Source organism: Empidonax traillii, unplaced genomic scaffold, assembly GCF_003031625.1.
Source record: "Empidonax traillii isolate 1590-97213 ecotype Southwest subspecies unplaced genomic scaffold, ASM303162v1 scaffold811:size284403, whole genome shotgun sequence".
Lineage (NCBI taxonomy): Eukaryota > Metazoa > Chordata > Aves > Passeriformes > Tyrannidae > Empidonax > Empidonax traillii.
Genome location: NW_020956004.1, coordinates 67,589 through 81,043, shown reverse-complemented (window position 1 = coordinate 81,043; position 13,455 = coordinate 67,589). Strand labels below are relative to the sequence as shown.

At 41.4% G+C, this 13,455-nt stretch overlaps 1 protein-coding gene across 6 annotated transcripts in view; it reads right to left on the bottom strand.

Moving 5' to 3' along the window:
- Positions 1-391: 391 nt before the first annotated feature.
- WT1 (Wilms tumor 1) overlaps positions 392-13,455 on the bottom strand; it is a 34,880-nt gene continuing 21,816 nt past the window's right edge. For 4 of the 6 annotated variants that reach the window (XM_027901761.1, XM_027901763.1, XM_027901759.1 and 1 more), the window contains exons 5-9: positions 13,326-13,428; positions 11,795-11,945; positions 5,913-6,002; positions 5,153-5,245; positions 392-1,767 (exon numbers count right to left, since the gene is read on the bottom strand). In XM_027901761.1, coding sequence (XP_027757562.1) covers positions 1,646-1,767; positions 5,153-5,245; positions 5,913-6,002; positions 11,795-11,945; positions 13,326-13,428 — 559 coding nt within the window. In that variant the 3' untranslated portion in view covers positions 392-1,645. The remainder of the gene's footprint in view (positions 1,768-5,152; positions 5,246-5,912; positions 6,003-11,794; positions 11,946-13,325; positions 13,429-13,455) is intronic. The other 2 variants (XM_027901765.1, XM_027901760.1) reach the window with 1 other exon arrangement.

Genomic DNA, 13,455 nt, shown 5'->3' with positions numbered 1-13,455 from the left:
TCTGTGCTTATGGTTTCAGCCCAGTTCTACAGAAGGCCAGTACTGCTATTTATAAATGGGATTTTTTTACTGTTCTATAAAGTTCTTATACAAATCTCACGGGTCGAAAGAGAAGGAAGAGTTGGGTAAGAAGACGAACGATTGGAGCAACTGCTTTATAGCACAATATGAAACTTGACACTGTTTTCTGCTGCCAGTATGATTCCCAAGTGAGATGGATAAATTGTGGTCAAGACCTGGACAGGTTAACTAGTGGTCATCAGTGCTGGTGGTACCTTTATATACAAAAAAAAAAAAAAAAAAAAAAAAAAAAAAAAAAGGATACTATTGGACAGGGCATTTGAAATTTAATACCAGACATGAAACAAGACATCTGTTGGACTCTCATTTGTTTCTCTTTGAATGGGCTTTAATTGAAAGCTCAGTGAAAAATGCAGGTTACATTCTTAGCGTTATCCATAGGTTTTTTTAACAGCAACAACATCAGAACAGTGATGCTTCTAATATTTATACACTTTCTAATTGGAGATGTCTAAGAGCAATACATTATCAGATATATATATATACACACAATCTCAAGCAATTAAAAGTAAATAATAAACCCCTCCTCCCAAAACCCTGAAATATTATATTTCCTTACACTAATAATGTCTTTTTCACATATACTTGACAAAGAGTCTTTTTAAGTTACTTATCTTAAGAGTAATCTGTTAAATGGAGATCCTGGACCAGCCCCATTAAAAGTTCAGTTTTAAGTTTATACAGCTTGTGAGCCACATAACCAGTGTGGCTTTACATTGTAAACAAATCCCAAATGTCTACAATGATCAGAATTAGTTTTGTGTAAAGGAGATCTATGATAGAATAAATTTAAACCAATACATTAAAAAGAGAGAGAGAGAAAAAGGGAAAGAGTTAATTGACAAACAAAACAGTTTTGAGAGATCAAATATGTGATTATTTAAAAAACAAGTTAACTTAATGGTAAGATTCTTATTTTCTGTACGGAGAGGCTCTGGTTCATCCAGCTTTAGCTGCTCTAGAAAGACATCCTTTAAAAAAAAAAGGTTTGATTTGTGAAATTCAAAAGCAGAGCTTCCAACTTTAAAAGCCTGCCCTCTGGCAGTAAGAGTACAAAGTTTACCAAAAGTATCTCAGGTGACCGTTCTGTCTCATTTTCTGAGGATAGATGGACTAGCATTTGGAAACCTCAGCATGTGCACACATGATGTAAGCACAGAACTAACCTTCAACAGGGAGGAATCACCCTACCCACTGCAGGACTTAAAAAGGTACAACAATTTGTACCTGGAAAAGTTCAAGTGAGGATAACACCAAATAAAAAAAAAAACCAAAAAATGGAGACAGACGTGAAGCTAAGAACAGCTTACGGAAATCTTGAAACTGAGGCAACCTCGCTTACTTTTTAACAAAACCACCGGTAAAAATCTCTTGAACTTATGGAGCAGGAACTTGTGTGACTCCAAACGGAAGGCAAGGCTGAGCAGAATCCTACGGTTTAGTTAACTTGTGTCAAATGGGATGCGAAGACAGCTGCAGCTCTGACAGAGGTGATCGAAGGTGGCCGACAAAGTTTGCAGTAGCTCATAATGTCCCATCTGGTTTATTCACTTGTTTGAACTGTCTAAAGGGCCAACTGCAGCTTAGTCATGTTCCTCTGGTGCATGTTGTGATGACGAACTAATTCATCAGACCTGGCAAATTTTTTTTGACAGCTGGGCCACCGGCAACTGAAAGGCTTTTCACCTGTTAACAAAACACCCTGTTATTAACTGAGCATACAGCTCATCTGAGACACTGCTATTTTTGCCCTTTCTGTGGGGTTGCGAGGAGCTGGGCAGAGCCCCTGTCAGGAGGGAAGGCACCCTGGGCTGTCCTGAGAGGGTGTGGGACTGCCCCGAATTCCCGCTCGCGTCAGCGCTCGGTGCTTTCCTACATCTCCCTCAGCTGATGTTTTAACAACAGCCTTTTCGGATGACCTGCAACACTTTGGTTCATTCCTGAAGAGAGGCCCTCGCTGAACACCGTGTTGCCATGTCTGTGCTACTCTCAGCTCTCCAGTGAACAAGTTTAAAAGCCACTCTGGCATTCGCACAAGCTTCAGTCGCACCTCGGGCCGTGGTGCAGACATACTGTTAGTCACTGTGAAAACTGCCAGGGACTATTCAGAGCTTGACCTCCAGTCAAGGAGAGGTTTTTTTCCAGCTAATTCAATGAGTTTTGGCTGAAGTTCTTTGAAACTGGTGAGTGTAAGTGAATGGGGTAGGAGCAGCAGAGTTCAGCACGAAGTCTGCTGAGCCAGACTCCAAGTTTTCCACTGCTGCCTAAATAAAGTGGATTCACATCTATGGGAGATGTTACACGCTCAGAATGGTGGTGTTCTAACATTTCCGTGAGCATAGTACTCACTACAAATTTCTACAAGCAAAGCACATTCAGATTTAACAAGAAACGCTATCCCTTTTTAGCAGTTTAATCTGGTCTCTTGATTTTCTACAACAGTTTAAGTGGAACTTCAGGCTGGGTTTCTGATGCCGCAGGAATGCTGATGGAATGCTTTCATTAGCTCAGAGCAGTGCCTGGTGACTCACGCTTCTTCCTTTCATTTTCTTTCTTTTCCCCTCAAAATAAATGCAATATTTTAAAGTGGATTCCGCTCCAGGGCTGGGCTCCTCAGTGCTGTCTGCACACCTTGCACCCTCTGATGCACTCAGGACACACTGGGGTGGTACAAGCTCACCCAGACGTCTTCTTATTTGCCTCACACTTTGTGCACTTCACAAACATCCACATTCAGGCTAAAGGGGATCTGGGATTGGCATAGGAGAGTATTTCTGATTGCAAACTCCCATGGACTGTATTTTAGGTGGGAGGAAGGGTGCCTAAAATGTACTTTATCCACTTAACATACATGCTGGACAAAGAAACAAATCTCTCACGTGAGCACATAGAACAGTATGGGACAAAACTGACCTGGTCAGAGCTACTGTTTAAAATCACAGATTGTATAAACTGTTCTTTTTTTCATCCAAGCAGCGTTAGCAAAACCATCCTATGAGCTGATGTGAGTTACCTCTTGCTGGCCAGCTTTTCATGCACCAACACAGCAAGAAGCAGCACAGTTTTGGTGTTTCACAAGCAACCCTGGTTGTCCTCTCACAACAGGGGGCTAGCAATCTCTATTAGTTCTGTGCTGGGCACAGATTATTTTGTACACCTTTGTGGGACCGGTATCAGAAATCATGCTTTCACTGCTAAACGTGTATGGATGTATAGAGCTTTCCTCTAATTGATTTTTTTGCTTTCTACAGCGAAGATCGCTGTCACAGTAAAATTGCTTGTGGGGAAAAAAAAGCCTAAATTTTTCGCTGAACAAATAGTTTGGCAGTTGACTTAAAATTAGGCTGGAATTAGATGGAAGACACCTGTGCTTTGGTTCATCAAGATTTAACACGGAGCAAGCTCACTTGGGCTCGGTGCTTTGTTGCGAAACTTAGGGGGTACAAGAAAGGAAGAGGAACAAAGCTACGGGGCAGGATGGATGTGAAAAATCCCCACCCACCACTCGTGCTCATCCCCCCTCTGGACATGTGTATTTTTCAGCCAGAGGAGCACAACAACATCCCCACAGCAGCGCCCAGCTGGGCTGCACAGAACCTGCAGGCAGCAACAGGGGCCCGGACCACGTTGGAGCAAGGAGGAACTAGAACGGGAAACGAGGTTTACTGGGGAAAAAAAAGAGAGCAAGTTCCTCACTTTAGCTAATGTGGGGTAAAAAAACAAAAAACAAAAAAAAACCAAAACATTGGAGTCATGCAAGTCCTGAACTGGCAGATCAGTTAGCAACGAAACGTGATAGAGAATTGTGGCTTCTCCCGGCTCGGCTGGCACGTGACAACCACGTCTTGCCACTTTGTCTCTCCCACAACGTTACCTCTTGCTGGTTAAGAAAACATCTTTCTTCAGGCAAAGGCACAGAGACCCAGGCCCTGCAGCTGGGCAGGAGACCGTGGGGAGAGCCCAGGAACACGGCTGTGCCCTTTGCCGTGTGCGGGCTGCAAGTGTAGATATGGCCATTACGTGAAGGATTTATTTGGCCAGTGCCACAGAAAATGCCATTGGTTCTCTCAGGTGAATCATTTCCTTTATTAAGATTTCTCTTTTTTTTTTTTTTTTTTTTTGAAAGTCTGAAATATGTGGTTTTTTATGGTCCGGAAGAGAAAAAAGAATTCATAGCGGGGAGAAAAAGATTTTCAGGCTCCTTGTCCATCTGTACAGAGACTGAATTTAAAAGGTTAACACCAGAAGAGAAAATCTAATAGCATGCCAAAAGTGGTCAGTAAACAATTACTTGGTAAAAAAACACTGCATACATAGAGGAGGGAACAGAAAATGTCGGTTCACAGGAATAATTCTAAAACTTAAAAACTAAAATAGAGGTTGCTGCAGTTGCTCCTTAATGGTGTTTACATTTATGTAAGGGCAGAGCAGACTGAAATGGCCTCCTTTTTCCCCTCCCCCTGTATTTCTATGAAATACTACGGTTCCTGCAGAAAAGGCCCTTGAATATTTGAGTAAGCTTTTACTTTAGTGTCTGTCAGGGTGAGTTTGCAAAAGGCACTCCTTTTATCTTCTGCAGAGATTACAGTACAAGCAGCAACAGCAAGAGCTTTGCCGTGCTATCCTGCATTAGGCTCAACTGACACTTAGGAGAAGCATGAGTAGGCAGGAATACTTTAGATTACAGACCTTTGGCTGAAGCCAGAATTAAAATTTCTATCTTGTAGGGTTTTTTCAGTAAAGGCAGTAGATCAACTTGACATTTGTGGGCTGAGACCATGACGTTCACTTCATACTAGCTGACAAAATTTATTTTGCCAAGCTGAAATTTCTTTAAACATGAAGGGAGAAAGCACAGTTTCCAAAATCACCTAAATCCCCCTGTGAAAAGTGACTATCATGCTTGGGGAATACAGTCACACTGAAAAATCAGCACACTCTGAAATTCTTTCTGTTGTTTTGAACACTTAACTCCTGGTTCAGAGACTTTCTAATCACGTAATATACAACAACATTGATTTAAAAATTAAAAAAAATAATGAAATATAAATGTGAAGAAAAGTTTACGCACTTGTTTTACCTGTATGAGTCCTGGTATGAGTCTTCAGATGGTCAGATCTGGAGAACTTTCTCTGACAAGTTTTACACTGGAAGGGCTTCACACCTAAGAGACAAAAAAAAAAAAAAAAACAAACTATTTTTATATCCCAATACCTTTTGGAAGGGTAGGTGAAATCATATATTTCTGAAATTTCAAAAGCCTGGATTTTTTTTTTTTTTTTTTTTATTGTACTAGTTACTGTAACTGCTCCTCCCTGCTCCATGCCTACACATTACAGAAAGTTAGTCATTAATCAGGCTACCACCCCTTTGTAACCTCATCTTATGATCTGAACATCATAAACAAACACCCACTTGCACTGCTGGACTGAGGAGGATCCGCAAAACGTTGTTAGTTCTGATCCTGTGGTTTGGCACTGCCGGTGTCGTGGATGAGCAGATGTGCCACGAGGAGAATCGAGGAGCACTAGTTGTATTTTTTTATGCTCCCACCAGGTTTAACTTACTCCACGTTTCTACTTTTACACATGACACACAGGTCTGTTCTAGCATGCGGTTGCTAAAAATCTGTCATGCCAATAGAGTAATTTTACCACCAGCTCTCAGAGACACTTCCTACACCTCTCAACGACGCTGTCTGAGTGAGATAGAACATCTTTCAAAGGCAGAAATCACCCTGTGAAGAGCTACTGCTCAGGAGTGTACTTTAGGATCACAACTCATGTATAAAAATGAGCTGAATAATCAGTAGGGAAGTCTTGTAAACAAACCTGTGTGTCGTCTTTGGTGCCGTTTGAGTTGGTCTGAACGAGAAAATCTCCGTTCACAGTCCTTAAAATCACACTGATAAGGTTTTTCACCTGTAAAGGAAAAACAGATTATCAGAAAATGTGGCTAAACAGACTATCAGAAAATGTGGCTAAACAAGAGAACATGTCAATTAGAATCAGAAGATGAAACTTGTTCCTCTGAAAGTCTTGTATAGCAGTCCAGTGGTACACCAGGTCTCGTTTGCTTTAAACCATACAACTCTCTTGGAAAGGCTAGTATAATTCTACTGCATTGACACTGATACTAAATCTGCCCATTCTAAGAAAACAGTCTATTAGGTTAAAGCTACAAAAAAATTTCAGGTTGCATGTTTTTTTAAATTTTTTTATTTCTGCTGGAAAAGAACAGGAATCTCTGGGTTTATATTTCTGTAAAAACCACATTAAACCCTTTCCAGCTATCTCAGTAAATCATCATTTGTACAAAGGATCAACTTGTAGTTTGCTCGAAATTGTATTTAAAGCAAAAATGAAACAAATAACATCCATGTAGGTGGCAATATTAACCACACTAAATTAATTAAAAGAAACTGAGCAAAATTCAACCACGGAAAAATGTATATTCTTTCCCAAAACACAAATTAGGTTTCTTCCATAAAGAAGAATTCCATTCAGTGGAATTTCTCATGTAGTTGTGCAGCTCCCACATCAAGGCCGTGAATTATTGCAAAGCCTCGTGTAACTATAAAATCTTCCCCTCCTCCCATCCAGGTCAAAAGAGATTCCCAGGGTGGGTTTTCTCCGGGACGAAAAGTGAGATTCTGAATTGTTTAGAAAATGAAATCCCTACAAGCTGGTGTCAAATGAACGTGGTTTGCAATGCAAGGGACTTCACCAGCCACACAAACATGCAAACATACCTTCCAAAGCCTCAGATAACAATTACATTTATACCCCCATGAAGCCTGGTTACAGAACCACAGCACAGAGGCCTCAGCACAAGCAGCAATGAAACATCTCCCACTGCCAAACTGGGAGGATCCTGGGCTTTATCTGGAAGGTACACACAAGTGCAGCTGGGACCTGCTTTGTCTGCTGTGGGAAGCTGAGATGTAAACCAAAGGTTCAGTAGGAAGCACCCACAGAAAAAAAACATCAGCTGAAGTGGTTTGTTATTAAATCAGAGGGTTTAATCTCTCTCTGTACAATTTTAAAAACATTATCAGTTTGATAAATGTTCGTAACAAATGTCTACATTTCTGATTCTACCGTGATGAGGAAATGTACTCTGGTTTCAGGGGTATTCTGAGCCACCAAAGCAAGCTGAGTTTAAAGCAGATGCCTCCCAATCCAGGTGACAAGGAATAAGAAGCATATCAAGGAGAGCATTCCAAATCCATACTGGTACAGCTGAAATCAAAACAAGCTAACTTCCTGTGACAGTCACCCAGAGGAGTTTTACTGATTCTCAGACCTAGGTGTGGACAATTTCCATGTCTGCTTGTGCTTAATTTATTAGCAGGAGAGATTAAAGTTGCCACAGGTGTTTGAAATAGTTCCATACACTTTGACCGCAAGGACTCCCTGGGGGGTGCCTGCTTTTCAGAAACCACTTACTGCCAAGGAATTCAGCCCTTTGGCAGATTTAAGAGGGGGAATGTCAGCAGAGCAGAATGCAGTGACAGGATGATTGTCTGCTAATTGCAATATAAACCCAAAAGATGGTTAGGGAAGTATTTGAATAAAACAGCGTAGTGGGTCTGATGGCACTCACATGAAAGTATTTCTTTAAATACTTCCAAAAATAGTTCTGATTAAGTTAAAGACAAATTTCACCAATGCATATATTAAAGGAATCAATCCAAAATGTTTACGTAGGGATATGATGACGCTGTGAGGAACACAAAAAGCAAATAAACAAAAAGAGGGGCAATATTTGGACAGAAATCCTAATTTCCATTTATTAGTGATGGGCTTTTGCTCTTGCAGAACTCCCTAATGAAATGCAATGACTGAATATTTTGTGCAACTGCCACAGGAGTAGCATGAGGAGAGGAGGCTGACTTTGAAACCGGAGACTGACTGCAAGTGTGAAGGAGAATCTGATGGTTGTTCTATTCTCCCTTCACCAGTTTAAGCCCCTTTCCTTAAATAAGTATACCCACTTAAACAACCACAACCTCCTGATCACAACTTTGCCTCGGTAATATAACACTTTTCTATTCAATATAATTTGCTTTAGCCAACTTAGATTAAATGTATATTTATTTAGTTAGTAAGGAGCATTTATAGATAAGATTCTCTGTCATCTTCACGCCATTGTTCAGCTGTTACTGCTGGAGTTACTGCTCCAGACTCCTAAGAGCCCCAGCTCGGGCACAAGCACATCAATCGACCAATCCATCCTCTCTGTGTACAGAGGACACAGCTCTGTCTTCCCCAGGTGTTGCAGTGATGACTGGAAAGCATTTAGCACCACAGTGGCACATACACCCTAGGAAAAGGGGGTTTGCTTTTGTCCCAGCAAAGAAATCATCTTTAGATGATTATTGGACTTCACCACTTACATCTCCCAGAGCCTCAGAAATTCCCCACCAACACCTGAGTCCCGTACCACCCAAAGGACAACCCTCCTGATCTGCAGGTTCTCATACTTCCCTGTAGAAGATCATACCTGAAGCTGAACACATTTAGGCAAAAGAATGTCCCTGGCAGAGCATATTTCCTCTGCAAACGTGCTCAGCTTTGTGTTAGAAGAAATCTAGTTTTCCCAGTGAGTGGCACTGAACCCAAAGGGTCTCTGGCAAGAATGCTGATGTTCCCACCACAAGTGAAATTTATGGAGGCCTAGACATCAGTATGTTTCTGAAAGGAAGCGTCTGAAGTCTGCCACAGAATGACAACTCACGTTATTTGTTGCACTGTTGAAAAGTTAGATGTATTTTTGCAACTCCTTTCAGAGGCCTATCTGCTGCAGCAAAATAGACCAAGATAAGAAAAAAGCTTTTTTGGCTGTACATGTTTCAATAAAGGCATTGTTAAGAGTGAATAAGCAGTCTTGCAGGGTACAAAATGTTAACATATTTTCAAATAAGGCTGTTTGAAACATTGGTAAGAACTGATTACAGAATCCAACTTTGTGTTTCAGGGCCTTGTTTGGTTTTGCAATATTGCAACTGGTGAAGAATGGAAGATCTGATGAGCCAGTCTCTGTATGTATCTATTATAGAAAAAGAAAAAAAAAAAAAAACAAGATAACCTAGAGCAAACATTATTCTGCAAAGATAATATCTGTTGGTTTAATATTAAATATATGTAACGGCTTGTTTTCAAATCACATGCTCATAATTTTAAAAATTTTAAGGTGGAAGAGCTTCAAACCCATGAGTGGACCCAGGACCACCTTACAGGAGGACTAGCAAAGTTTGATGGCTGAGGAGAAGTGTAAAAAAAAAAAAAACCCACAGCCCAATTATCCTCCCCTTCATCCGACTTTTGACAGCTCTCCTGGTCTGAGACTGGCTAAACAGGGTTCCTCCCCTTCGAAACAATGAAGCACAAGGGGAAGAGACACATCCCTTTGTTTATATAAGAATATTAGGTGCCCTTGGACAAAACTGGTTTCCAAACTTTGCTTTTGGCGCGCAGGAGACACAAATCAGGGTTAGACAAAGACATGAAATTACAAAGGAAATGGATTTGCATCACAACAGTCAGTCCAACTGCCCTGAAGAGCATGGGATTGGAAATGACCATTATGGCCCCTAAGTCCAGACCATCCACACACCAAGCAGCCAAAAAAATATGTTAACTCAGAAGTGTTTGCAGACTACACACTCCAGATGCTCCCATACAGTACAGTTCACACCAAGCACTCCCAAAAACTAGGACTAAGACCACAGCAGGGGAGAGGAAATGAAGGGCATCATATTCTAAGCCTCTAGAGCACCTGGGAATTTGGCAAGTTGAATTTCCAGATCATAATAATAGGAAATGTCCAGTGCCCAGACAACAGGCTGAGGACAACACCCTGCCAGCTGATAGAGGGGAGAACTCCTTTCTAATCCTAAATCTGAATGCATCAGCCAGGCAAGTAACCCAAGCAATTTTCACACCAGCAGTGCACCATCCCCTGCTTCCTCTGTTTAGCTGCACCCAACCCTAAAAGCTTGCACAGCAATGTTTGTATCAGCAAATCCAAGCCTCGCGAAACAAGCTGCCCTCTTATGGAAAGCAACTTGAAAAGATTTGAGAAATAAATAAGTTTTGCTGTCAACATACCAAAATGTGTGGGCAGAAAGGTCTGGGGCCCACCTGTACAGAAAAAAGATATTTGAGGGGAAAAAAATATTGTTCCACTACAGAATAAACCAAATGTGGGGCATAGATGACCTCAGAGACAATGGGAGAAGTCTCTCTAGGGGTGTTAGGCAGCCACAGGCATAACCCCAATGTCTTTGGGGGCTTTTGTGACTCTACAAGCCTAGATTGTTTGTGGTATCATTCTGAAAACCTTCTACAGCTCAGGAAAAAAAAAAATTAAAATATATAAGCTGAGGTCCTTGTGATTCATCCAGAAATAACATTGAGAAAGCCAAGCAACGAAATGGAATAAAATACAGGACCAGAACAAATAATGACTGCTAAAACACGGAGTAAATCAATTTAGGAATGAAAGAAACAGTGATTAGGAGAAAAACCCAGAGCTGGATAGGCATACAGCAGAAAACCACTGAACGCAGAAGATCTCTAAATTGTTTCCAATTTATTTACAGAAAACAGAATAGCATTTCTGCAGACGTCCATCTCTAAAGATGAAATTCCACTTACAGTCTAAATGATCCTGAATGTTCGATGCTGAAGATGGCTATCTGAATATTTTGTCACTTGCCCATTCAGAAATTAGAAGTGCTTTGTGTTCATTTCTCACCTGTAAGTATTTTGTGCCATGAGCTAACTACAGGACCTCCAAAAGCAAAAGTCTGCAACTATCTTTTAGGAAATATTTGACAATCCCTTAGGTCACCACAGCCTGGACTGCCTTTCTGTTCTCTCTTTCATCCCTTCGACCTTCTGTCATATCAGTGGGTAATTGAGCATCTGAATTCACAGATTTTATCCACAGATTTCTAGATTAGCACAGAATGAAGTGTATAAATGAAAATGTGATAGGCAATCCGAAAAAATGTGTACTGATCATATCTAAAGACTTATCATAATTTTACATTACCAAGAGTATAAATCTTTCAAAAGGGCAAATAACTCTCTGGCAAGGTGCAGGAGAGCATTTGACTTCCACATTTTGAGATGTAATTTTTATTGCCTGAACTCAGAGAGAATCCACACCTTGGCCTACAAAGGAATGGCTTCAGGCTCAATTCCTCATGGAAAGATCCCATAGCCAGGGAGCTGTTTGCCAATCCCTGCCTCCAGCACCCACCACAAAAGGCTTAGCCAGGAGAACAAGAGGATGCTAAATGTCTAGCTTCCTCTTGCAGAGGAGACTTCTTAATAATTAACATTAGATAAGATTTGGAGAAAGAATCAATGCTCCCAAATGAGGAGGGAAAGAAGGTAAAAAAATTAAATGTGAAAAAACAAGTCGTAGCCCTGAATGATGCCCTGTAGCAGTAAAGGAGGGAGGGAGGGAGGCGATCTACTTGCTGTCAGTGGCGCTCTGTGTTTTTCTTCACTGGATTCAGAGGGTCTTCTGCCTCCAAAAGAGGGATTGCCCAGGTGACAGAGGACTTGGGCACTCCTCTGACAGACTGTCGTGGTCCCTGAGCTGGCAGTTCATTTCTTGCCCCCCCAACGCTATTTCCAACACCCACCCACCTCCCACCCACTTTGCTGTGCAGTGCTGCACCGCGATCTGCACCCACCAGTGTGCTTTCTGCTGTGCATCTGCAGGTGGGACAGCTTGAAGTATCTCTTGTTGCACCCAGGGTAGGCACACATGAAGGGACGCTTCTCGTTCGTCTCGCTCGCCGATCGGACGATGGTCGGAGCGACTCCTGGCACCCTCCGGACGTCCTGCAGCGACAGAGACCTGCTGATGCAACCTGCAGTGCTTTCCAGCTCTCACTTAGCATGTTCAGAGACAAACAGTCAGAGCCACTTCGCCAGGACAAAGAGATACTTAAAAAGAGATCGTGCTGTAAACAGGCAGTTTTATTTGATCCTACATTAACGATCTGCAACCTTATCATACCTTAATCTGTTCTCTGCAGAGTGTCACGGTCATTAGAAGGTGAAATACAGTGAATTCTACTTAGTGAATTCTCTCACCAATATTTTATGTGTAATGGCTCACACCGTGACCTCCTGTACAGCCAAGCAATCCTGGCAGAACTCTTACTGGTATAGAAAATAGTTTTAAGCTTATACCACTCTAAGAGATAGAGGCAGAGTATTATTATCCTCTTTATATCAAATACTCGTATGAAGTTAAAGGGCAAGGAAAATAACATCTTGGATTAACACGACCTGATTAAAAACAAAACAAAAACAACTGCCTAGGTGGAGCTGATGAACAGTCCAGCCTTAATGCATTTTGGCCACTGTCACAATGTTCCATCAAAGATGATCTCCTCCTTCTGGGACAATTAACTTCCTTAAACAATGTCAACCACTTGCTTTTATTCACTCAACAAAAAGCTGGCTCGGGAACCTGTTTCTGAGCGCTTGACACGGAATTATGACTTGCTAAACTATACAGAAAAGGAAAAGGAGAAAAGATGCTATCTAAAAACACTGATGTACGTTGACAACACAAAGCAAGAAGAGACTGATATTCTGTAACCACTTTGCCATCGGTTTTAAGAAGGAATATCTTTTACAGTGGTATTTATTAATGATATGGCTGTCTCGGGAAGGAGGAAATTAACCCCCCTGAATGGCAAGTTCCTTCCAAATATTCACTCCTTACTTAGCCATTAGGACACAAGTCACATATTCTATTTTTGTTTTAAGGGAATACGTTTAAATTTGCAAGGTTTCAGAAACACATAAAAGCCAAACGTCATCTCACACTTTCATACACGTATATAGTTATCAAACACAGTCCATTGCAACCACAGAGGCTCCACATGGCCACAGTGATTGGAGCCAGAAGCTGGAAACGGGATCGTGTGTTTGGGACCATCCTGAGAAGCACGGAAGGAATATTGCCTTGCAGAACGAACTTCAGAAGAAGAAATAAGTGATTTTAAATTTACTGGGTCAGAAAGAAATCTTAAGTTGTAGTTCAATGGCTGCAGTGAAGCCAGGACACTTACAGAAAGCATTTCTTGGTAACACAGGGAAACCACGAATCAAGGATGGATTTGTAAATACCAGTGAAACACTAAATTAACGCTATAAACAGGCAGCAGTTTTACTGTTCTCCAAAGGAGAATGCCCCATTGTACTCACTTGTATGCCTCTAAAAACTCCATGGGTGTGTATTCTGTACTGGGCCCCACAGCTGTATAACATGGGAGCACTGTGGTTCTCATTTTCATATCCTGCTGTATGGCTGCAAATAAAGAGGGGAATAATGGAG